Source organism: Aristolochia californica, unplaced genomic scaffold (genome assembly GCF_029961685.1).
Source record: "Aristolochia californica isolate CCGP_79_NKW_82.1479 unplaced genomic scaffold, dmAriCali1.0.hap1 SCAF_6, whole genome shotgun sequence".
NCBI lineage: Eukaryota > Viridiplantae > Streptophyta > Magnoliopsida > Piperales > Aristolochiaceae > Aristolochia > Aristolochia californica.
This window is the reverse complement of record NW_027182257.1, coordinates 34,794,607-34,820,895: the sequence shown is the minus strand read 5'-3', so window position 1 is coordinate 34,820,895 and position 26,289 is coordinate 34,794,607. Positions and strand designations below refer to the sequence as shown.

Genomic DNA, 26,289 nt, shown 5'->3' with positions numbered 1-26,289 from the left:
CCCAAACTGTCTGCACTTTGAGTAGGGTGACTGTTAGTGTAATGGACCTCCCGGGAGATGATCTTCTGCCTTTTAGACTTCAGTTCTTTACAGAGCTTGCATGCACAGTTTATCTACTTCTCATTCTCTTTCCGTCGTGAATTCTACATTCTCAAACTTCTCAGTAGCGAAGAACCCTAAAAAACCATGCGAAGATGAGTTATGCGACTTTTAAGATGTTGCACTGGCCGACTGGGACAGAATTGCGGTTCTGGATACGAATTACCTATTCTGCGTCAATTTTTGTTCCTGAAATCCCTCCAATCCAAACTGATGATCTCGATTCGGAGTGGCCAACCAAGCGGGCTGTGGGGCCCATTCCCAAGCTTGTTCTCCCTCCGGAAACATCCTCGAAGTTTATGTGGTCAGAGTCCATGAAGAAGATGCAAAGGCTTCGCGGCAGGAAGTTTAGAGTGGCGGTGTACTGAAATTGCGGGTGCTCTTGAGCTGGTTGCCGCTACAGGTAACTCCACAAGACCTTTTTTTCTGTTCCCTTCATCACATAGTGCCACCCCCTCCTCGTTGTTCTGGACAAGTTGGAAAGGACACAATCTGGAAAATTTAGTGCTCCAAATTGATCCATCCCTCCTCTCTCCACCTTCTCTATGTCAATAATGCTCCAGACACAATAAAGACCTAAAATGTGCTCCAGAATGAGGCTTATTGAGTTGAATAAATGCCCCAAAGTTTTTATGGAGCAAGACTTCCAACTTGTTTGTTTTTGTTTGATTACCAAATAAGATGATAGACCCTTAATACGCTGCGTATATAAGAGAAGGGGCAGAAAGGGGATTCGAGGGAAAAAAGAGGGGAGGCATCAGCACAGCACGACTGTCCTTCCTAGGACAGTTAGTTGAGGCCGGATAACCATAGGAGAATAAAAGGAATTAGAGGAGAGGATAGCCGTTTACTGGATTCTTTGAACCATGTCAGGACGAGGCCCTCTAATACAGACAAGCTCGTATGGTGGCCTGACAAAAGCGGCAAATTCTCAGTTGCATCTGCATACAGATACATTAATGGTTGGGACTCAACACAGAGCGAGCATGATATATACTTTGTGTGGCATCTTTGTTGCCCTCCAAAGATAAAATTCTTTATGTGGAGTGCTTGCCAAAATAAGATCCTTACAGCGGATGTGCTTCGAAGAAGAGGTCACCCCTCAATAGACTTGCTATGTCCTCTTTGTAACACTGAAGAAGAATCCGCCAGCCATACCCTGTTATTATGCCCGTATTCTTGGAAGGTTTGGTCCTCTATCTTTTGCAATTTCGATTTGCAAATATGTATCTCTGCAGATCTGTTCAGTTTTAGCAAGTCAATCTATGGTTATCCCCTTCCTGGGCTCGGTAAAATGATGCTATCGGCATGTGTCAGTTTTGTGCCATGGGGGATTTGGAATGAACGGAATAGGAGGCGGTTCGAGGCTAAATTTGAATATGAGAAAAATGTAGCAGACAAAGTGATGGGCCAAATATCCACCTGGCTCCTGACAAAAAACCTTTTTGCTTGTTCAAGGGCACTTCTATTCGTGAAAACTGGAGCAATCTAGCAAGGATGCATTTAGGGACCAAGTTTCAAGTTATGAAAGAGTGGGCGCCCCCAGAGGTTGTATACTTAAAATTGAATTTTGATGGCTCTTCTCTCGGTAATCCGGGGATCGCAGGTTTCGGAGGTGTGATTTCAGACTCATTTGGCAATCAGTAGTTTTCTTATGCGGGTCCATTAGGCATCTCCGACTCAACGTCTGTAGAGCTTCATGGTCTTCTCAACGAGCTTCGGATTTTCAAAGATAAATGTAGTGGCCCAATTCACATTGAAGGGGATTCCAAAGTAGTCATTGGATGGGGCCGTGGCACTTCCTTTCTGCCATGGAGGCATTGGAAAATTTTCCAGGACATTTTAGAGATTACCTCATTATTTTCTTATATTTGGTCTCACACTCTGAGATCTGCAAATTCGGCAGCAGATGTGCTTGCCAAACAGGGAGCATCTCTTCAACATCTTGTTGTTAGGGATCTGCTCCCTATTTCTTTGTAATTTTTGCCTTTTTAATGGATTACATCTTTATCAAAAAAAAAAAAAAAAAGAGAGGAGAAGAAGGAAATTGGAATTATTCTCAGGTAACTCTTGCTCTCTTCTTTGGTTTCTCATCAACAGGTATAAGAGCGGGGTGAAATTGGGCATGGTGTAATTAAAGATGGATGGAAGGATGGAGTTTGTCGAGAGTGAAGTATCGGGATTGAAAGAGGGAATGGAAGAGTTAAAAACCGACACGGGAGCACTCTGTGAGCTACTCATGGAGCTCCAAGCGGGAATGTTGGAGCGGCTAGCCAATACACCCAAAAGACCGATTTTTTAGGTACGGAAAGCTACCGCCTACAAGAGTGGACGAAACCACTCTGACACCCACCCCACCCATTCTTGACCGCTTCTCACGGGATTCCAACACGGGACGTGGCGTGCCCAGCTCTGATACCATGACAGCGGCTAGCCAATACACCCAAAAGACCGATCTGTTAGGTGTGGAAAGCTACCGCCTACAAGAGTGGACGGAACCACTCTGACACCCACTTGGCCCATTCTTGACCGCCTCTCACGTGATTCGAACGTGGGACATGGCGTGCCCAACTCTGATACCATGACAACGGCTAGCCAATACACCCAAAAGACCGATCTGTTAGGTGCGGAAAGCTACTGCCTACAAGAGTGGACGGAACCACTTTGACACCCACCCCGCCCATTCTTGAACTCTTCTCACGGGATTCGAACATGGGACATGGCGTGCCCAGCTCTGATACCATGACAACGGCTAGCCAATACACCAAAAGACCGATCTTTTAGGTGCGGAAAGCTACTGCCTACAAGAGTGGACGGAACCACTCTGACAGAGTGCGGCGAAGGAGAAGTCGCCGGTGGAAGAGACGTCAACGAATCAAGCTTTTGGCGACACTGGACAAGGGATTTTGGGATTGGAAAATACAAAACGATGAGGAAAGAAGCTTGACTTACCGGTATTTACAGGAGAGGATCCTTACGGTTGGTTGCACCGAGCGAAGAGGTATTTTTCCGTCAACGGCATCGAGGAAGACGACTGGATTCAGGGGGTGGTCGTCTGTCTAGAAGGCTGAGCCCTTCATGGTTCCAAATGATGGAACGCCAAACCCCATTGTTGAGCTAGGCGCAGTTTAAGGCAGCCTTCCTCCACCGCTTCAAATAGTAGCAGATGGGGACATTGTACGAAAACCTCCTGGAGCTTCAACAAGATGGATCAGTGGCAAAATTCTTGGAACACTTGGAGCTACTCTCGATGCTGTTGGTCGAAGTCTCCGACAAGGTTTTGATGGGAGCATTTGTCACGGGGTTAAAAACGGAGGTTCGAGCCAAGCTACAAGTCAACCTGCGGAGTTCACTCGTTGACCTCATGGAGCTACCATAGCGGATTGATGAGTGTAACTTGGCCCTGGCTCGGGACATGGGACCGGAACGGTTGACACTGTGTTGTCTCAGATCACCCCTTATAATGAGCCAAACCAGACTCTATGACATGCGACGATTGTAGTGGTGGCACCGCGACCAATCCAGCCGTCGACAACCTCTCTGACCTTTCCATCACAGTGAAATCTCCTTGTACGCCAGTTTTCAGAAGGAAAAGCGCAAGACAGACGAGCACGAGGTCTCTGTTTCAAGTGCAGTGAAAAGTTTCAACTTGGGCATCGCTGTTGACTGTGGCAGGTGAGCATAATGCTCCTCGCCGATGAGGAAGACGATGGTGGCGGCAAAATCGCGCAGGAATCTGAGAATCCTCTCTCTACTGAGGACACCCCCCTAGACGAGCATCTCGTCACCTTGTCAATGCACGCCCTCCGTGGGGGAGTTACGATTAGCAGTCGTGCTAATCTATAGTGGAGCCTCCCATAATTTTGTGAGTACATCCCTATTTCAAGATACGGGTTTCCCTGTGATATGAAGTCGGACATTCGCCATGATGGTAGCCGATGGATACTACATTCGTGGTGACGACCTTTGTCCAAACCTCAAGTTGGACATCCAAGGTCTGCGGATTAGGCAACACCTCTACCTCTTCACATTGGAAGGTGTAGAGGTCGTTTTGGATGTCGCATGGCTCCATTTACTGGGAGACATTTGTCTGAATTGGAGGAACCTCTCCATGAAATTTGAGATAAATGGGCAAAAGGTGCAATTTCAAGGAGAACCCCCACTATCGAGGTGTCTTTGAAAGTCATGACTAAAATCTTTACTCAAGAGGGGCAAGGGTGCTTACTGGAATTCAATGGCATTTCTCAGTGAGAAGTGCAAACTCCTATAGATACACTTGCACTGGTGACAAAACTCCTCACAGAGTTCCCCGAGGTCTTCCGACCATTATCTGGGTTACAACCAGATTGCCCGACAGACGACTCCATCCCTCTACATGCACTCCACCACCCCCACATATCTAACTTTACCAGAACCCATTCTACCAGAAAACAAAGATAGAGCAGATCGTTAAGGAGATGCTCTTGGCTGGCACCATTAGACCCAACACGAGTCCCTTCTCCAGCTCCGTCCCATTGGAGCTAAAGAAATACGGAGGTTGACTGTTTTGTGTTGATTATCGAGCTCTCAACAAAATCACCTTTCGAGACAAATTTTCCATTCCAACAATTGAAGAACTATTGGATGAATTAGGGAATGCCAAAATATTTACCAAACTGGATTTGAAATTAGGGTACCTTTAGATTAGAGTGCTGGCAAAGGATGTCCACAAAACGACCTTTCAGACCCACGAAGGATACTATGAATTTCTAGTCATGCCTTTTGGTCTGACAAATGCCCCCTCCACCTTCCAAACACTGATGAATCGAATATTCCAACCATATCTTCGTAAGTTTATCTTGGTCTTCTTCGATGACATTCTCGTATACAATGCTGACTTTACCGAACACCTGTCCCATCTAAGAGTGACACTTCAATTATTGGGAACCAATCACTTGGTATTCAACCTTAAAAAGTGTGCCTTTGGGAAACAACAATTGGATTATCTAGGTCTCTTGATTTCAGGCAAAGGGGTATCAGTTGATCCTTCTAAGGTAGAAGGTATGCTACGATGGGAAGTGCCCTTGGATGTCAAAGGCTTAAGGATGACCTCGGTCTCACAGGCTGTTATCTCTGGTTCGTGAAGGATTACAGAAAAATAGTGGCACCCCTTACCCAACTTCTTAAAAAGGATTCCTTCTTGTGGAATGATGAAGCGCAAATAACATTTGATCAGTTGAAGACAGCCATGACCATGTTACCTGTGCTAGCCTTGCTAGACTTCTCCAAGACATTTGTTCTCGAGACTGATGTCTCGGGATGAGGGGTGGGGACAGTCCTCATGTAGGAAGGATGACCCATAGCTTATTTCAGCGAGGCCTATCAGATAAAGCAAGGCAAAAAATCAGTATACGAAAGGGAACTCATGGCCATGGTCTTAGCGGTGCAAAAATGGCGTCACTACCTCATGGGGGGAGAACGAAGCGATTCTTGAACATGAGACAGCCGTTGACAAGGGAGTAGTTAGGGTGACTCTTGGGATTGACCAGTAGGTCTTGATGTATGCGGCGGAGGCTGTCATCTTTCTGGATGTCATGCTCTAGTTCCTCAAGTCCCATGAAGCAGGCGAAGGATACAGCTGAGAGAGTGAGATTTGCTATTTTTCGCTACAGGGCATCTGCCACCTTGTTGTCTCAGTCAGGTTTATATTGGATTTCAAAATTGAAACCCATGTGTCTACTCGAGTTTCATTCTACTTCTTCCGGTGGCCACTTAGGATACCTTTGCACCTACAAGAAGCTATCTAGCATACTGCATTGGAAGGGCTTAAAACAAGATGTGCAGCAATTTGCGGAGTCGTGTGATATCTGCCAACAGAACAAATCCAGCAATCTCACCCCAGCTGGGCTACTACAGCTGCTTCCAGTTCCTCTTCAAGTGTGGGAGGATATATCCCCCAATTTCTTAGGTTGACTCCCAAAGGCTAGAGGCTATGACACTATCCTGGTGGTGGTAGACAGATTGACAAAATACGGCCACTTCATCCCACTCAGCCACCCCTTATATGGCAAAACAGGTTGCTGCTATCTTTGCCAAGGAGATTATTTGCTTACATGGTTTTCCCCTATCTATCGTATCCGATAGAGACAAGGTCTTCACCAGTCATTTCTGGAAGGAACTTTTTTCTCTCTCAGGCACAAAACTCTGTATGACCTCCATCTACCATCCACAAACAGACAAACAGACCGAGGTGGTGAACCGGTGCCTAGCAACATAACTTCGGTGCTTCATGGGTGACTATCCAAAATCGTGGCCCAAGTGGATTCCGTGGGCAGAATTCTGGTATAACACCACGTACCACAGAGCAGCAGGGATGAGCCCATTCAAGGCCCTCTATGGGAGAGACCCTCCTTCGCTCCTCAAGGTTTCATCCATCTCCCTTGCCGTCTCCCCGGTCCAGGAAGTCAACCAGTAGCTGCAAGAATGGGATCATATCCTCAAAGAACTCCAACACAACCCCACCATGGCCCAAATAGGATGAAGTCTCTTGCGGATTGTCACCGCTGTGAGGTTCACTTTTGGGAAGGTGATTTTGTTTATCTGAAACTCCAGCCATGCTGCCTTAAATCTCTAGTCGCCAAACCCGATGAAAAACTCAGCCCATGTTATTATGGCCCAAGTGCTGGAAAAGATAGGTATCATCGGCTACAAATTAGACCTCTCATGCCAAAAATCCATCCGGTTTTCCATGTCAGCCAACTAAAGAAATCCACCCGTACCCAACATTTCTCACAGCCATTTCCTACCTGCCTCGCTGAGGACCTCTTGCTCTCTGTCCACCCAGCCAAACTACTCGACACTCACCACCTTCCCGGTCGCCCACCCGAAGTACTTATATAATGGCACAACCTCCCCCAATTTGAGGCCAGATGGGAACCTGTTGACACCATCCATTCCCAGTTTTGGTTCGGCATATCTCATTTTTCCACCACTGTCTTCCTACTGGAAATTGTTCTACATTTGTGTCGCATGAACTTTGCTGGGAGTATCATTAAAGCTTCTCTATTTAGATTCTTCTTGAATTTGAGTTTGGGTCCATCTGAAAATGACTACCCAAAGTAGGAGGCCTCAACTGATAAGCACATGATCTTTCCAAGCATGTGGGTTTATTTGATCGCTTCACACTCAAACAACCTGCTTGAGCATGTGCACCTGTGGACCAGTAATATTGGGCCTTTACACACAGCTTTCTGCTCTCCCAAAATTCTTTGTGCATGCTTTTTTTTCATATATAATTATTTTCTTTTAACTAGGCATTGATCTATTCTTTGTTGCTTTCTGAAAAACACCAAGAAGCTCATCTCTGCTTACTCATTGAAGCCTTATCCTTCTCAAGCTGTACCTCCTGTATCAATTCTCCATGCATTGCAATATTGAACAATAGTTTTTTTCTTTTATCTTATAATGCTTGTTTATGTAGTATCATATATGCATAGAGATCTTTTTACTAATGATCTATTTTCTTAATGGCTTCAAGATTGCATGGTAATGTAAATCACTGGCAGTATTATCTCTAGGGGGTGATGATGTCAGCAGAAGAAAAGATTTCATAGTCTTAGCCTTTCAAGATGCAAAGCTTGTAGTGCTTGAGTATGACAATTCATTCCATGGACTTCATATGAGGTGAGTTTATTCTTACTTCTTATGGAATCAACTAAAAGGATTAAGTTTATTTTTTAATCAGCATGATTCATTGAAGTGATCACTTCAATATGCTTCTTAAAGAATCTTGTGGAGTCAGACAAGCACACAGATACAACGTAAGCCTGGCCCAAAGTTGCCTATGTGGGCTGAATACGTCTTTTCTTTGGCTTGAAAGTTATGATCCAGTGGGTCAGACTGTTTCGGACCTCTCCCTACTTCTACCAACCATGGTGGCTCCCATTTGTTTTCTTTGCTATTAGCTTTTATGTTTTGTATATGCATTTGGTTATTTTTGAAGTCCCAATATGCTAATCAGTTAGAACTCATGAGTATCTAGTGACATAAGCTTCTTGGAGTACTTTGATGTGATCAAGGACATTGGCCGTTGACTATCTGTTGGCAGCATGTCCTTTGGAGAGCCAATGGTCTGGCGGACAGCTTGACTACCCCCCACCTTCTTATGATCTGTTTTTTTTCTTTTAATTTTGTGTATGCTGATGTTGGTCGTTATTGTTCTTCCGTTTCTCTTTTAGCTCTTACTTGTATTATCTTCCTCTTGTAGTCCTTTACCCATTTTGGTCCTCTTAATCAATTCCCCTTTCTCATTGCCTTTATTTTTTTTAAAACACTTCCAGCCCTAGGTAAAAGCAGAAAAATAGCAAATTTTCTCTTCTACTTGACCTAGGAATAATTGTAACAATTGTGGTGTTGGCTTGAATGAATCAATAGAATTCAAAAGGAAAGAGGGTTTGGGAGGGAAAAAGTGTTACATTCATATTAAAATCTTGAAAGGTTATGTGAAAGGAGGGTGGCCTCCTGGGTTCTAATACCTTACAAAATATTTGGTATTACAAGTGACATGCCCCTATTGATGACTTACTCTATGACTTGTTTTTTGACAATTTTGTGCTTTCTCTTACTTCCTGAGCTCATTGGTAAAGGCTAACACAATGTGAATTTCAAAAGACAATCCAGAAAACCAGGCATGCCCTTTATACTTTTAATTCTGTTTCATTTAACCAATTTAAAAGTTGTACAGCTTCAAATACCCTTTGTCTGGGCTGCATCATACTCGTTTAATTGGTAGAAGGAACATTTAGTGGTAATTTTATTTGTGATTCTGGACAGGTTTGGTGGGTATGCTGGTGGATGTCTAATTGTACTCTTACCTATGATTTGTGCTTTGCTGTTGATATTGCAGTGCTATGCACTGCTTTGAGGGGCCAGACTAGCATTACTTAAAAAAAGAAGGCAGAAATCTTTTGCAAGAGGACCTTTAGTGAAGTTGGGTCCTCAGGGTTGTTGTGGTGGTGTCCTTGTGTATGGTCTCAAATTACAGAAGATTGGAAGGCTGAGGATCATTAAGTGCAGACATGGATGCTGAATTCAATGCAGCCTTATGTTAGTAATTAAGTTATCAGTTGTGGAACTGCTAAGGACATTTGGTTGACGCTAGAGTCTATCTTTTATCAAGAAAGCAACTTGTCTCATGTGAATGAGCTATATGTTAAAGTTTTTTAGCATGAGGAGGGGAAATTATATTGTGGTGCAAGAAATACCGGTACTTCATTGTTATGGTCCCTAGTCATGGATCGAGTAACTCGGCGTGGGATTTGTAAATCCAGCACTGTAATAGAGCAGCCGCTCTCGGTAAGGACAGGTAAAGAGGCTCCTTTCTTGGTCTGGTCTTGGGAAGGAGGAAAGCCGCTCTCGGTAAGGACAGGTAAAGAGGCTCCTTTCTTGGTCTGGTCTTGGGAAGGAGGAAAGCAGCCTCCTTTGTGGGGCTAGGCTGCTGCTCGGTAAGGGCAGAGGGCTCTTGCTGCTGCTACTTGGACAGGAGGGGAAGGGGTCCCCTTCTTGGTCAAGGAAAAGAGGGTTTGAACCCCTCCTTGCTGCTACTCGTGTTAGGGCTGCAAACTGCTAACTTGGACAGTCCTTGGACCTGAGGTTAAGAGGTTCCTAACCTGACTTCTTGCTGATCTTGATGCTGGGAAAGAACTCCGATTTATGGCTGCTCGTGGTGTGATGATGGAGAGGCCTCAATTCAGGCTTGGAAAGAGAGGGAGAAGCTCTCTATAGCTGCTGTGAATGGAGGGGATGATGGAGCCCCTGATTGTACTCGGAAAAGGGCAGCAATTTCCCTCCCCTCTTCGGTATGGATCAATGTAAACAAATATCAAAATAGAGAAGAAGAAATTTCAGATTCAAGAGGGAACCTGGACCTAGAACTCATCAAGGAGACCTCCAAACCCTAGAGCTCGTCAAGGAGAACTCCAAACCCTGTTTAACCTAATTCAAGACTTGCCTTTTCTTCCGTTCCCTTGCCCTCTAAGTAGGCTTGACGTCCCCCCTAGTTTTAGGGTTAAATATTACAATTCTGCCCTATGGCAATTTAACTTAAATAATGCATAAAAAACGAATTTAAAACAATATGGAAAGAAAGCTATTAACTCTGTAACTCGGTGCGCCTTTATTGTATGACTCAGTTAGCTATTGAGTCCTCAACATTTGCCTCCCCTTGGAGAAAGAGCTTGTCCTCAAGCTCGTAAGCTGGGTAGACCTGTTTGAAGGTGTCCAATTGTTCCCATGTTGCTACGATAGGGTCTGTAGCTGTCCATTGAACTAGAATCTCCCACTGGTCATTGACCAAACAGGCCCGTAACACTGCGGCTGGTTAAGAATGACGTGTCCGTTGTCCACTTGAGGAAGGAACGGAGTGGATGTGGGCGGTGATCCTGTATATGGTTTGAGGAGGGATACATGAAACACATCATGCAGCTTGGCGTGGCTGGAAGTTGTAGTTGATAGGCCACTGGTCCCACACGTTGAATAATGGATAAAGGCCCAAAGTACTTGGGTTAGAGCTTATGGCATGATGGTCCGACAATGGACTGTTGACGGTACGGTTGTTAGCGTAACCAAACGTAGTCCCCGACCTCGTACGAGACGTTTCGGTGTCCCTTGTCGTAGACATCTTTCATGCGAACCTGAGCTCGCTGTAGGCGTTATGCAATTTTTTGTAATACTTGGTCGCGATCCATGAGTGCTTGATCAATGGCGTCCACGTGGGTGGACTCAGGAGTATAAGATAGTAGCCGAGAGGGATCCCTGCCATAAAGAACCCTGAAAGGAGTGGATTGCAAGACGGAGTGGATTGAAGTCTTGTAACAGTATTCAACCCACGGTAGCCATTGAACCCAGTGTTTCGCCCACAAGGCACCTTAGGTACATTTCGACAGTACGGTTAACCACCTCGGTTTGGCCATTTGTCTGGTGATGATATGAGGAGGAAAATTTCAACTTCGTGCCGCTCAGACAAAAAAGTTCCCTCCAGAAAGTGCTGGTAAATACTGCGTCCCGATTCTAACAATAGATTCAGGAATGCCATGGAAGCGTACAATATGCTCAAGGAAGGTCTGTGCCACTCGTGATGTTGTATATGGATGAGCCATAAGAATAAAATGTGCATACTTGGAAAACTGATCGACCACCACAAATAATATTGATTTTTCGGCTGACTGTGGATGACCCTCAACAAAGTCCATTGAAATATCGGCCCATACCTGTGTAGGGAGGGCAAGAGGTTGTAGAAGACCTGCTGGACTTAAGTGGTCGGCTTTGTTGCGTTGAAATACCTGACATGCTCAGACATATGTCGTTATGGTGGTCTTTCATGGCTTGCCAGTAAAAATCTGCTCGAATGCACTGCAAAGTTTTCTGGATGCCTTCATGTGTGCTGTCATGGTAGGCAGAGAGGATGGCTGGAATCAACTCGGAAGTGTGGGGAAGATAAGTCCACTGTTTGTAGCAAATAAGGGAATCCTGGATGGACCACTTAGAATCCATTGTCCCCTCTATAATTTTTCTGTATAACCCCTGTAGGGCCGGAAGAGTGGCATGGGCTTCTCTCACCAAGTCTAGGATGAGGAAACGAGGCTGGCTGATCGCATATATGAGCTGCTGGTGTTCAAAACACCGTGACAAGGCATCCACTGCCTTGTTTAATCTCTTCGAACAATACTCAACTGAAAAATCAAATCCCATCAACTTACTGATCAGTACTGATGATAAATGCACGACCCTATAAGTAAGGACGCCAGTGTTGGACCGCCTTGGCCAACCCGATTAATTCTCTTTCATACGCTGCCAATTTGTGATGACGTGCTGCCAATTGCCTGCTGAAATTGGCTAAATTTGGAACCTCCCAGCAATCTCTCATTGTTTGGGAAGGCTTTCCTGTTATGGTCCTGGGGTTAAGTACCTATGTCTTCTGCTCCTAACAGGCCGGTCTTTTGGATAGTATTGGCTAGGTGCTTAACATTTCCCTCTTGTAATCTGCTCGTTTGAGCTCTCATAATAAAATTCAGCATCATTTAAAAAAAAAAAAATTGCCTGCTGAAATATGCAATGGGGTGTGACTGTTACTGTAAGACGGCCCCAATGCCCCCACCGTTGCACTCAACCACAAATATGTCCTCAAAATTGGGAAGTTGTAAGACAGGGGTGGAGGCGAGAGCTCGTTTGAGGGCCTCAAAAGGACTGTGTGGCCTCCTCATTGCAATTAAAGGAATTCTTCTTGAGGAGACTGCTCAAAGGGGCTGCCAAGGGACCGTAATTCTGAATGAATTTGCGGTAGTATTTGGCTAGGCCCAAAAATCCTCTCAAAGCTGAGCAAGACTGAGGCTGTGGCCAATCATGAATTACCTAAATCTTCTCAGGATCAACAGTGATCCCTGCATGTGATATAATATGGCCGAGATAGGCGACATGTGATGCCGCAAAAGAGTATTTGGATTTCTTCAAATAGAGTTGATGGGCCCGTAATAATTCAAAAACTATCTGTAAATGCACTAAATGCTCTTCCCCGGACTTGCTGTATATGAGTATATCATAAAAAAAAAAAAAGTACGAATTTCCCAAGATAGTTGCTAAATACCTCATTAATCAGTGCTTGAAAAGTGGATGGTGCATTTGATAATCCGAACGGCATGACCACAAACTCAAAATGGCCATGATGTGTGCGGAAGGCTGTCTTCTCGATGTCGGAGGGGTGCATACGAAGCTGATGATATCCAGAGCGTAAATCCAGTTTAGTGAAGACCCATGACCCATGTAATTCATCCAGGAGCTCCTCCACTGCCAGAATAGGAAACTTATCCTTCACAGTCTGAGCATTTAACTCCCTATAATCGATTACAAAATCTCCATGTGCCATCATGTTTCTTCACAAGCAAGACAGGTGAAGAGAAGGGGGAGCGGCTGCTACGAATAAGGCCTTGTTGTAACATAGTTTGGCATTGTCTCTCGATTTCATCCTTCTGTAGGTGGGGATACCGGTACGGTCGAACTACCACCACATCAGATCCTGGTTTTAAACAGATCCTATGGTCACAATGTCTCAAGGGAGACAATCCAGAAGGCTCATGGAAGAGGTCGGAGAACTCTTCGAGAAGATTTTCAATAGTGTTGTCCGGTTGGTCCTGTGTGTGTATAGTATGAAGGTGGTGGGGTTTGTCTATCTGACTGCCCTGTAATAGCACTTGGTGACCGCTCAATAAAAAGCTCATAGTTAAAGCAGAGAAGTCCCACAGTATGGGTCCCAACGTTTGTAACCATTTGATGCCTAACACCATATCAAATCCTGCCAAAGGTATGCCAAAAAATTCTGAATGAAATAAAGTAGTACCAATGGAAAATTTTACCGCTTTGCTGATCTCGTAGCTAGGGGCTTTCTCCCCATTGGCCACTGAAACCGTGGTTGTTGGGTGTGGAAGGATCAGTAACTGAAGATGCTGAGCAGCTATCAAGCTAAGAAAATTGTGTGTACTTCCCAAATCCACTAGTCCCACCAGTTCCTGGTCGAGGACTTGAGCTCTGATTTGCATAGTTTTGGCAGATTTCTGCCCAATAATGGCATGCGAAGAGATTGTTGGTGATTCCTCCTCAATAAGATCATCACTATATTCTGTATTCTCTATTTCATCGACTTCGAGCCAGAACAACCTTTTACATTGGTGACCAGCCTTGTACGGTTCATCACAGTTGTAGCATAGATTCTAGGGCCTCCATTCTGCCATCTCGGAACTTGTTAATTTTTTTATATATTGAGGTGGGGATTACTAGAGCGCATGTCAGCTGCTAGAGTAGTAATCAGATTGTTTATGGGAGGTGGTAATGCTGGATGTGGCACCTAAGGAGAAGAATTTCGTAGACCTTGCCAATTGGACGAAGTGTTCTGTTCCCCTTGCCAAATTGGCCTACGATGTTGAAGTCTTTGCCGTTGTTCTATTGCTCTAGCTAAATTCATTGCCTGAGCCAAATCTGAAGGTGAATGAAGTTCCACCTCTAACCTTAGAGATTCAGTGAGGCCTGCTGTAAATAAGTCGACCTGCAGGTCGACTCGTATGAACCGGCCAGCGCGAGCCAATTTTTTTTGGAACTGTTTTTGATACAGTTCAATAGACCCGATTTGTCTCAATAGTACCAAATCTCCCAAGGGGGTTGCTGTGGGCTAGAGGGCCAAATAATTCTTTAAATTCATCCCAATCCAGCACTAATCTTTCTAGTTCCACCTGGTGAAACCATAGCTGTGCCTTGTCTAACATATGGACAGTGGCAAGTTCCACCTTGTCAAACTCAGCAGTCCCTTGATTTGAAAAAAAATTCTCGCATCTATGCAACCAAATTAAAGGGTCGACTGACCCAGTAAAGGTAGGAAAATCTAATTTTGTGTACCTGGGTATTGTACCTCCCCACTGCGGTCCCTCGACAGTAGTGCGCCTAGCCAACTGCTCCTCCCTTGGGTCTGGAATAGAGTCTCTCTCTGCCATGAGATCAGACATCATGCTAGTCAGTCATGGAGACTTGCTCGTGTTTCAGCCTGGTCATCTTCAATCTTTTTGATCATGCTTCTAAGTTCTTCATTGCTGGATGTATCCCCCATGATACCCTGCTCTGATACCAAGTTGTTATGGTCCCTAGTCATGGATCGAGTAACTCGGCGTGGGATTTGTTAATCCAACACTGTAATAGAGCAGCTGCTCTTGGTAAGGACAGGTAAAGAGGCTCCTTTCTTGGTCTGGTCTTGGAAAGGAGGAAAGCAGCCTCCTTTGTGGGGCTAGGCTGCTGCTCGGTAAGGGCAGAGGCCCTTGCAGCTGCTACTCGGACAGGAGGGGAAGGGGTCCCCTTCTTGGTCACGGAAAAGAGGGTTTGAACCCCTCTTTGCTGCTGCTCGTGTTAGGGCTGCAAACCCCTAACTTGGACAGTCCTTGTACCTGAGGTTAGGGGTCCTAACCTGGCTTCTTGCCGATCTTGATGCTGGGAAAGAACTCTGATTTATGGCTGCTCGTGGTGTGATGATGGAGAGGCCTCATTTCTGGCTCGGAAAGAGAGGGAGAAGCCCTCTATAGCTGCTGTGAATGGAGGGGATGATGGAGCCCCTGATTGAACTCGAAAAAGGGCAGCAATTTCCCTCCCCTCTTCGGCATGGATCAATGTAAACAGAAATTAAAATAGAGAAGAAGAAAATTCAGATTCAAGAGGGAACCTGGATCTAGAGCTCATCAAGGAGACCTCCAAACCCTAGAGCTCGTCAAGGAGAACTCCAAAACCTGTTTAACCTAATTCAAGGCTTGCCTTTTCTTCCATTCCCTTGTCCTCTAAGTAGGCTTGACGTCCCCCCTAGTTTTAGGATTAAATATTACAATTCTGCCCCTATGGCAATTTAACTTAAATAATACATAAAAAAGGAGCTTAAAACAATATGGAAAGAAAGCTATTAACTTTGTAACTTTGTGTGCCTCTGTTGTATGACTCGATTAGCTATTGAGAGGCCAGACTAGCATTACTTAAAAAGAAGGCAGAAATCTTTTGCAAGAGGACCTTTAGTGAAGGTGGGTCCTCAGGGTTGTTGTGGTGGTGTCCTTGTGTATGGTCTCAAATTACAGAAGATTGGAAGGCTGAGGATCATTAAGTACAGACATGGATGCTGAATTCAATGCAGCCTTATGTTAGTAATTAAGTTATCGGTTGTGGAACTGCTAAGGACATGTGGATGACACTAGAGTCTATCTTTTATCAAGAAAGCAACTTGTCTCATGTGAATGAGCTATATGTTAAAGTTTTTTAGCATGAGGAGGGGGAAATAATATTGTGGTGCAAGAAATACCGGTACTTCATCCCTTTACTATTGATCTTGTGAAATTGCGAGAAAAGGATTGACTAATACAAGTTGGCAGATTTTTGGATGGATTGGGGCCAAAATATGAGGATCTACAAGTACTAATGTTAGCAGACGATGATGTGTCTACTCTTGAGAAGGATTCTAATAGAGTTGTTGAATTTCTGGAAAAGAGGAAAATTTCATTAACTTGTTGTAATCTGAGTACATGAGCCCTTATTTATAATAGAGAGAAATTGTTGAAAAGAAGATATGGAAGACCCTTACATGACTCTCATAGTAAGAAGTCTCACAGAGCCAAAATTAATATGGAGTCTTACAAGAGTCTTACAGAAGGAAGTCTCACAGAAGAGTCTTAGTTTAAAAGTGTTTTAGTTATAGTAGTCTTCTATTTATGTTGAGTTGTTTAATTATACTAGGATTTATCTTAAAGTGTTAGACTTTGGGTGTAATTGGGACAAGGGTACTTCAATTGTAATTGGACTATTACTTTCCTCTATTATAAACAGGGGTTCATGTACTCAGATTACAATAAGTCAATGAAGTTTTTCTCTAAATTTTAGAAATTCAACATGGTATCAGAGCAAGTTCTGTGAGTTAACTTGGTCAACCCACAAAGATAATGTGATCATTTTCTGATCTATCATCTCTAGTAGTTTAGGTTCGTATTTATCTTTTTTCACCCTTTTCATTTCCAATACCCATTGTTATCTTGGAGATTTTCATATAAAAAATTATATATTGATGGAAAGATATTCGAGTCTATTTTTCGATGCAAAATGAATTTTGGGAATCGGAGTTTTCTAAAAATAGAAATCGATATTTAAAGCAGCAAAGGTTAGAATGCAAGAGAAGTTCGAGCAGCAGCAAAAAACTTTTACTCTCGAGCCGTCTTATGCCATCAAGAACGAGACTTTATAGGGAGAATTATATATCCAAAAAAATATCTGTAAGTCTATTTTCTTACCTATTCAATCAATTCTCAATCTGAGTTTTTTAGAGGGAGATATTGATCTTGGAAGAGTCAATGGTCATGCTGGCCAAAGAAGAAAGAGTACTCAGTTTAGCTAGATTACAAATTCCCGATATATATCAACTTATTTGTCTCAAAATAAGTATATTTTATGAAGAAAAGTAATACTTGGATGAAATTTATTGAAGTCTAGTTTCATAAGGAGAAAATTTCATGTCAATTTGATCTATATTTAAGGAGATTCGCATTGTAGTCGGCAAGGGTCAAAATATAGAATGAAGAGAATCAAGAGGTCATAAAAGAGTCAAGAACAAATATTTTTATGTCAAATTACATATCAAATGAAAGATATTTGAGTTTAGTTTCTTGATCAACAGATCGTTTGTGATTCTAATATATATTTTGAGAGATATTGATATCATAATTATTAAAGGTCAGTTCTGTCTAAAATCTCTCTTTTTTCCTTATTTCTCTCCTATTACCTCTCCAAACATTGATGCGATTTGACTTTCCTTTTCTCCTAACATCCGAGTTTTTAGCCAAATTTGTCTTCTAATCAGAAAGTTTTGATCCAACTTAATCACTCCATGATGTGCTCATTCAAGATATGCAATATCTTGCTTCAAAATTGTTTTAAAGTTTTGTGTTTTTGTTACTTGGCTGTATATCTTCCGCATTGTTAACTCTGAAAAATTTTGATTATGCAAAATAAAGTATACTTAGTCAAGTTCATTAAGTTCTACCATTATAGTCTCCCCTAATTTTCCAAAAAAAGAAAAGGTCACTTTGGAAGTATGAGTGTTGCATAGTCGCCTCCTTCCGGTTAAAGTTGTTTTTCTTAAGTATTTCTTCAATTTATTATCTTGTGTTTTTATCACTTCAGAGCAATGTCTAGATCTACTACCTAAAAAATATAGGAGTGTGCCTAACATTCAGCTTGGGTGAAGTCTTTTATTCTTCACCCAAGAGGTGATTTGTATTTGAGCTACTCTTAAAAAGTGAGTAGTGTCTCCTCTCCAGACTCAGCAGCACTACTATTCGTGAGCATGCAGTTGATAAACTGATATGGAAGCCCAACATTAATGGCCGATTCACAGTTGCTTCCGCCTACTCTCACATTAGAAAACAAGATTATAGCATGCATGAGCACAAGGCAAACCTGGCATAGAAGCTCTCAGCGCAGTAAAATCAAATTCTTCGTGTGGATGGCCATCAGGGAACATATCTTCACCTTTGACAACCTCCACAAAAGAGGTTACACAGCCCCCATTCGCACTTGTCCCTTTTGTGGTGTGTGCGATGAGACAGTCCATCATGTTCTCTTACATTGTGACTTTTCTTGGCAAGTCTGGATAAAGATATTTTAGAAGATTGGTCTCCAAATGGGGCTATATTAGGACCTTTTCGGAACCATTGAGATGGTTATGGGGATATGCCTTCCTAAGTTGGGCAAAATAATTTTCTTGGCATGCCTTGCGCATGTCCCATGGTGTATATGGCTCGAGCGAAACAACCGGAGATTCAGCTCCAAGGCTAACATCCCAGATAATATAGCTTCTCAGGCATTGGGCCTTATCTCAAGTTGGCTATATTCTAGGAAGGAGTTTGCTTCTCTATCGGGTGTCTCCCTTCAAGAAAATTGGGGCTTGATTGTGCACATGGCGGGCCCCTGTAGGAATCCGGTTATGGTCACCTGGGATCCTTCCCCTTATGATTGCACCAAACTCAATTTTGACGGCAGTGCTTTAGGCTGTCCTGAGCCGGCTGGAGTTGGTGGTGTTTTCAGAGACAGCCGTGGAGACCCTATTCTATCCTATGCAGGGCCGGTGGGTATTGCTGATTCAAATATTACTGAAGTGAGTGCTCTTCTATTCAGCCTCCAAATCTTTAAAGAGCGGTTTCATAGCAAGCTGATTAGTGAAGGCGACTCAAAGACTGTCATCAGTTGGTGTTCAAAAGATAGCTTCCCTCCTTGGCGCCACTTATTGCTGACATTGTGTCATCCATTCATTGTAATTGGAACCTCATTCCTAGATCAACCAATTCTTTGGCTGATAAATTGGCTAAATTTGGAACCTCCTAGCAATCTCTCATTGTTTGGGAAAGCTTCCCCTCTTGTAATCTGCTCGTTTGAGCTCTCATAATAAAATTCAACATCATTTAAAAAAAAAAAAAGTGAGTAGTCTCTTGTTTAAGCCCTAAAGTTAGGCTAATTTTCTGCCTTTCAAATTGAACGGAGTGTGTTTCAGATTATGACCGTTTTGTCTGGTGTATGGAGCTTTGTCGTACAACTAGGAGTGATTTTCTTCTCCCATGTTGTGTTTTGTCCCTGTAAAGTCTCGTTCTTGATGGCATAAGCCGGCTTGTAAGTTGAAGCTTTCTTCTGCTATTCGAACCTCTCTTGCAATCTGACCTTTGCTGCTTCAAATATCGGCTTCTCTTTGTAGAAAACTTCAATTTAAAAAATTTGTTTTGAGTTGGAAAGTAGACTCAAATTTCTTTCTGTCAATATATAATATGCAATATTAAAAGCTCAGTATAGAGGTGAAAATGCAAAGAAAAGAACAGGTATAGGGATTGAAAAGAAAAAAAAGATGCATATGAACCTAAACTGCTAGAGATAATAGATCACAAAAGGAGCACATTATCTCTGTGGGTTGATCGAGTCAACTCACAAAACCTGCTCTGATACCATATTGAATTTATGGAAAAGAGAAAAACTTCATTGACTTGATTTAATCTGAGTACATGAACCCCTATTTATAATAGAGGAAAGTAGTAGAGTCTAATTACAATTAAACTACCCTTGTCCCAATTACACCCTAACTCTAACACTTAAAGATAAGTCCTAGCATAATTAAATAATTCAACATAAATAGAAGACTAACATAACTAAAATACCTTTAAACTGAGACTCTTCTGTACCTCCTTGTGTGAGACTCTTGTAAAACTCCACCATATTAATTATGGCTATGTGAGATTTTTTACTGTGAGTCCTGTAAGAGCTTTCCATATCTTCTCTTTAACAATTTTCATGATAGATTTTATTGGAATCTTCATGTAGGAGGTGATATTCCAGCTGTGTTATTAGCTTGTGTTATGGGAAGAAGGATCCCCCATGGTGTCACTAGTCCTTTTTTTTTTTTTTTGCTTTGTCCAGCAATGATATCTTTGCTTTGGCTTCTCTTCAAGGTCATTTGCTGATAGTTTCTAGCCCACAGATTATATTACACAAATGGACTGGTACTGAGTTGAATGGTGTGAAGTTGGGTCTCAAGTCCGTCCCAAAAATGACTAGCCAACTTACAAGCCTTTAACAAAGTTCTTTGAGTTGAAGGTGCAATTATAAATAAGAATGAGTCAAGTAGAGTTCTCTCAGAAGCAGTTGCTCTTAACCTTCAGTCTTCTACTGGTAGGCCTGATGGTCAGTTTCATGGTGGTAATAATAGAGGAAAGAGGTTTCACCCAATCTTTAGTAACAGGCACCGGGGGATCATTGGTTATATATTTTCCTATTCTGTTAGCCCTCAAATACATCAAAACTGATCTAAACCAGTTTACATAATTCGATCCATTCAACCAGATCGTAGTTATCTGAATAGAATGAGAGAATTTTACATCTGAGCTCTCAGTAGTCCTCTAGACAATAACCTGTGTGTTGGAATCAGCCATTAAATATCACCAAATACCACAATTCAGTACACTAGAGCGTCAATTAACCAAGGGAAACACTTTCCCAAATTTTTATGATTGCACAATCAAGTGTGCCTAATTCACTCAATTTAGAACCAATAGTGATCAATTCCAGCAATTGAGACCATGAATCGATGAAAGAATGACCTAATTGCAAGAAACTAGGATGATGCAGGCTATAGGCTAAGAAAGGCAGAAAAAGGGAAAAAAAATGGAATTTTTACCCTACCAATTCAGAGATCTGGGAAAAACCTTCAAGGAGATTGCTGAAAATGGAGAGAAGATCTACAAAATCAAAAGAAACTTGGCCAAGACTTGTTTTTCAGCTCTGATACTAAGGCTTCGTAAGTTGGCTAGTCATTTTGGGATGGGCCTTAGACCCAACTTCACATGGTATCAAAGCAGGTACTCATATATAGGCGGGCCTCCACCCAAATTATGTAGAGCCACAAAAGAAGGCCCATACGTGAGGGGTAGTGTTAAGGAATAATCCCACATGGATTAGTGAGTAGAAAGATCTTGAATTTATTAGTTGGGAAAGAGGCTTCCTAAGTTGGCTTGTCATTTTGGGATGGGCCGTGAACCCAACTTCACAAATAGTGTAGCATTTTATGAAGCCCCTCCTTTTCATGTTGTGAGTTTAAACATTGTATGTGTCTATTTTTTTTATTTTTTTTTCTTGGGGAGAAAAAACTCTTGCTAATTTTGTCATTTTTATTTTAGGGGTGTTTATTATCAGATCCTAAACTCCTCACTACTAGATGACTGTAAGTTTATTTTACAAAATTGATCTTTTAAATCCACCATCTATTTTAATATGTTGCAGGTCAAGAATTTTATTGTTCTCGGTGATATTCACAGAAGGATTTATTGTCTTAATTTGAAAGAGAGAGGCTTGCAGCTGAGCTTGCTGGCCAAAGAATTTGTCACTTGATTGTTATGCTACGGAATTCTTAATTGATGGAATCACTTTGACTCTTGTTGTCTCTGACGACCAAAAGAATATTCAGGTTGTTCTCTTGTACCTGTTTTAGGTAACAATGAGAAAAAAAATTCACTAAGAGAAACTCCCCAAGGAGATGAAATCTGTTATAAGGAAAAATTACACCGAGAGAAAAAGCATATTCAGGTTGCACTTCTCTGTCTCTTGATTATAATTTACTTTTTCTCTTGTACCTTGTGATGTCTTTAATTGAATGAGAGTAATTTCTTCAACAAATTTTACCTCTTGGTAACAATATGTCCTGTCACATCTTCCTGAAAAAAAGTTAATGACCTTTAAAATCTTGCATGGATTATCTATAATTTGCCAAAGAGCTGAGATTGCCCATGACATGTGGACTCAAGTGAGACTTAACCCACCAAGTAACGTGATTCATTGAAAATGAATCACTTGGTGCCCTATTGAGTTTGTCAGAATGAATTCTTTTAGCTTGGGATATGGCTGTAGATGACATCAAAGTGAGGTCGTACCATCAGTTGTTTACATGTTGTCGGGTTTCAAATCCACAAATGAGATGTTGAACAATATTAAACTCAATACCCTTTTCATCAAACAGATTTTCTATTATGCACGACAAAATTTGGAGAGTTGGAAAGGTCAGAAGCTTTATCTAGAGCAGAGTTTCATGTAGGGGCAGACATTACAAGGTTCTTGAGGTTGCAGATGCTCCCTACATCCTTGATAGAGCTGGTACAGCTACCCCTAGCTAGGACAAAACCAATCGCTTTGCCCTTTTGTTTGGGACTCTGGATGGAAGCCTTGGATGCATTGCACCCCTTGATGAGATCACATTTCGCAGGCTTCAGGCCCTGAAAAAGAAATTGATAGCTGCTGTTTCACATGTGTGTGGCCTTAATCCCAGAGCGTTTCAACATTTCCGTTCAAATAGGAAAGCCCACCGCCCAGGCCCTGGCAATATAGTTAACTGTTATCACTCATCTATTAATATTTCTAGAGAATGACACGTTGTCTCTTCAACGTTACGTGTTATGTAAACCATGGCATTCTCAAGGAGTGTGAGGTGGATGAAAGTTCACAATTTGATTTTGATGGACCATTTATCTTTGTTATGAGTTGAAGTCGCTGTTAGTTATTGCTGTATGTTCATGCTTTATACAGTTATAAACAGAAAGCCTTGGGAGGAACAGTTGGAGATTGCTGTGTTCATGCCATTCTCAGAGTGAGAGGCGGATGAAAGTTCAAATTTTGATTTTGATGTACCATTTATCTTTGTTATGAGTATAAGTTGCTGTTAACTATTGCTGTTTGTTCATGCTTTATACAGTTATGAACTTCTGCTTTGGAACAGTTGGAAATTCTTCATTAAATTGGGGCAACGCGTGCTAAGTTCATGACCAATTTGAATTACTCCTTCCTGGGCATGCCCTTCTTGTGAAAATTTTGGTCATCCTTTCAGAGCTTTTGATGCCCTAGTCTGCATCTGATATGCTGCATGAATGGCTTACGCCGATTATTTAATCTGAGCAGGACAACTATATGATTTGATTGTGCCCCCCTTGGTTTCAATGTCATTAATTATTTCCACCATGCAAGCTTGCTGGTGGTGTAGAGTTCCTCTGTTTATGCAACATATTAGGAATTCAGGACCTTTCTACTTGGAACCTCGGTAAAGTCTTCACTGAAGGACATGGGATGGGTCTCACTGCTCAAGTCCTGCATTGTGATTGCTTCAACCTTGAAGAATTTTCTTCTGCATTATTTTCATACTGCGTCCATCATCCATGGTTTGTTCTGGCTTCAGCCATTCAAGTTCACATCATTGCCACATTTGCAAACTTTAAATGGCTAATGATCGACTTGGAAATCCAGATATTTTTTGTAGTCATGTCGGAAGCGCAGAAGCAAGATTGTGACCACTGGTTGTATCATTTGTTTCTTTTTAGTTTTTCTGATGTAAATTTATTGAACCACACTACTTTTGGAGGTTTGACTTATTGTGTTGTTCGACTTATTCCTTGCTCTACGTAGCAGGATAGCTAATGAATAGCCAGATACTTTTATTGCAGTGCCTGGTAAGTAGTGGTGGGTTTTGGGTTGGGTTTTATAGGGAATCGGATCTGATCCGACCCAAAAACTCCGGGTTTGGGTTTTAGGTTTCACCCCTCGGGTCCGAGATGGAGTTAGAGAAAAAATGGTTGGGGAGAATACGAGAATGAATGGGTTATGGAGTTGATGAACCTAACCTTCCCCTTGAAGCTCTATTTATATATTAATAAAATTATTGTATTATAATAATATCCATCAACTTATGGTTTAAGGTTTTAACCTTGATGCTTTAATTTAATTACATCAATATTATCTTTATGAGATGACCTTCTATTTACTATCTTGCCATCATTGTACGTGGGCCTATGGGATTTCTCCTTGATTTGTGGGTTTTGAGTCCGTTTTTATATATTTTGGATGCATGAGTCTTTCGTAGTCTTATGGGTTTGGGCTCATCTTCTAATGCACTTGGATATGTGGGTCTTCCTTGGTCATGTGGGCTTAGGCCCTATCTTTCACAACTCCCCCTCAAACTGGGGGTGAGAGAACAACATGAACTCTCAGCTTGCAGCAAATAATATATAAAATTTTTTTTTTTATAAAATAGCACATATTCCAATATGATTTCATTTTCCAACACTCCCTCTCACGCTGGTGCTCTCATTCATGAGGCCCAGTTGGCATAATATCAGTGAGAGTAAATCACTCCTAACTGCTAAGATATTGCTCTATACTCTAGTCTTAACTCATGCTCAATTTAGAGCACACTCTGTCTTTCGTAGGTATTGTGTCTATCGGCATTGCTTTAAAGTGTCCACCTCCACCACCGTATCCCTCTACAGGACAACGACTCTCAAGTGGTAGAGTAATATATGACATTAATGGGAGGGGGGGGGGGGGGGGGGGGGGGGGGGGGGGATGGTGGTAACATAAATGTAATAATGTAATAATAAGTTTTTCCGTCATGGAATTCTAACTGTTGACATGGGGTATTAAGTTTCTCCATCATGGAATCTAAACCGTAAATATTTTTGATATTTTTTACGGGGTATACTGCCACCTCCACCTCAAAAGTAGTCTTCCAACCTACTTTTTACCGGCCCAACTCTCTTTGTACTTATAGTTGTTTGGTTTGCTTGTATCTTTCCCTTAAGCACTTGTAATTACAATTTTTTTTTTGTAAATTTTGTATTCTATATATATTATAGGCCTTTGAGCCAACTTTTTACTCACAATTGACATTGCACATCTTTTTGAGATTGATAAAAAGGGGGAGAGAAGAAAAGATAGTTAAGACACACTAAAAATAGAAAAATCAAAGCTTAAATGTGAAATCAAATATGCATAGATTAACGAGTTATTTCCCAAAAATTTTATAGTCTACATAGCTCCAACTTTTAGGGATGTTATATTTTTAATTTTTTCGACATTAGGTTTTGTCATCATAAAAAGGGGGGAGATAGTTGACTAAGCATTGACTCTCTTCTTCATTTTTATAATAACAAAACTTAATTGAGCTAACAATTGCAATTCTAGTATTTAAGATACATTTCCTTCAAGAGACACAAAATTCAAAGGTCTAAGCATGGAATAAACACAAGCTTCTCAAAGACCTCAAGCTCCATGGAATGTCAAAGCACTTTTGAAGACGTTGCCCTTAGAGGAAGAAGAAAAATTGAAGAGTTTAGGAATCATTGAGAAATATCAAAACTCAATCTATGTAAGAGAGCAATCCAATACTTCCAAAACTTGAGACACAAAGCAAATTTTGAAGCTTTAAGATATATTTTGCATTCAAACATGTTTTTATCATAGCATATAAACATTTCATACATGTTAGAATCACTTATGATAAAATATTCCCATGACATTCAGTGGGAATTTTGATAAAATATTCTCATGATACTTGTTATGCATTCTCGGTGGGAAATTTGATTGATCGGTCATACTTGATATGCATTGTCAATGGAAATTCTGATTGATCAATCATATCAACTACATTGATCGATCAACTTAAAATGTTAGAACCAACAGGAAGATATTGATCGATCATACCATCAATTAATAAATCATATTCTGACAAAAAAAAAGTATCCAATACACATGATTGATTGATCAAACACTTTATACTGATTGATCAATGTAAAATCAACTTTTTTGTAAATGGGTAAAATATGGTTAGTTTAGGTTGGGGAACTTAAAAATACCCCCACCAAACCTCCCATTGAGAACTTAATGAGATTTTATTGGCATAACTACTTATATTTGTTGAAGAGAAGATATAGAAGCCTCTTACATGACTCTCACAATAAAAAGTCTTATAAAGCCAAAATTATTATGGAAGGAAGTTTCATAGAAGAGTTTCAATTTAAAGGTATTTTAGTTATGTTGATTTTCTATTTATGTTGGGTTATTTAATTAAGTTAGGACTTATCTTTAAGTGTTAGAGTTTGGGTGTAATTGGAACAAGGGTAGTTTAATTGTAATTGGACTCTACTACTTTCCTCTATTATGAATAGGGGTTCATGTACTCTGATTACAAAAAGTCAATGAAGTTTTTCTCTTTTCTATAAATTCAACATGGTATCAGAGCAGGTTCTATGAGTTGACTTGGTCAACCCACAAAGATAATGTAAACCTTTTTCTGATCTA

General features: G+C 41.5%; 1 protein-coding gene across 3 annotated transcripts; it reads left to right on the top strand.

The window, feature by feature from the left end:
- Nucleotides 1-42: 42 nt before the first annotated feature.
- LOC137933909 (cleavage and polyadenylation specificity factor subunit 1-like) lies at nucleotides 43-23,619 on the top strand. Of its 3 annotated transcripts, XR_011109141.1 has the most exons (4): nucleotides 43-502; nucleotides 7,616-7,761; nucleotides 21,454-21,637; nucleotides 22,750-23,619. XR_011109141.1 is itself a non-coding variant. In XM_068778013.1 (2 exons), exon 1 carries the CDS (start codon nucleotides 195-197, stop codon nucleotides 465-467), a length of 273 nt encoding a protein of 90 aa, XP_068634114.1. In that variant the 5' UTR covers nucleotides 43-194; the 3' UTR covers nucleotides 468-502; nucleotides 973-1,022. The 3 variants fall into 3 exon arrangements, 1 of the variants encoding a protein (XP_068634114.1); XR_011109142.1 differs by lacking the exon at nucleotides 43-502 and having other exon boundaries at nucleotides 7,638-7,761; nucleotides 22,916-23,619; XM_068778013.1 differs by lacking the exons at nucleotides 7,616-7,761; nucleotides 21,454-21,637; nucleotides 22,750-23,619 and adding an exon at nucleotides 973-1,022.
- The last annotated feature ends 2,670 nt before the right edge of the window (nucleotides 23,620-26,289 follow it).

Excerpts from the sequence above, each read along its gene's own strand:
- LOC137933909 (XM_068778013.1), top strand. The coding sequence starts at position 195 with ATGAGTTATGCGACTTTTAAGATGTTGCACTGGCCGACTGGGACAGAA.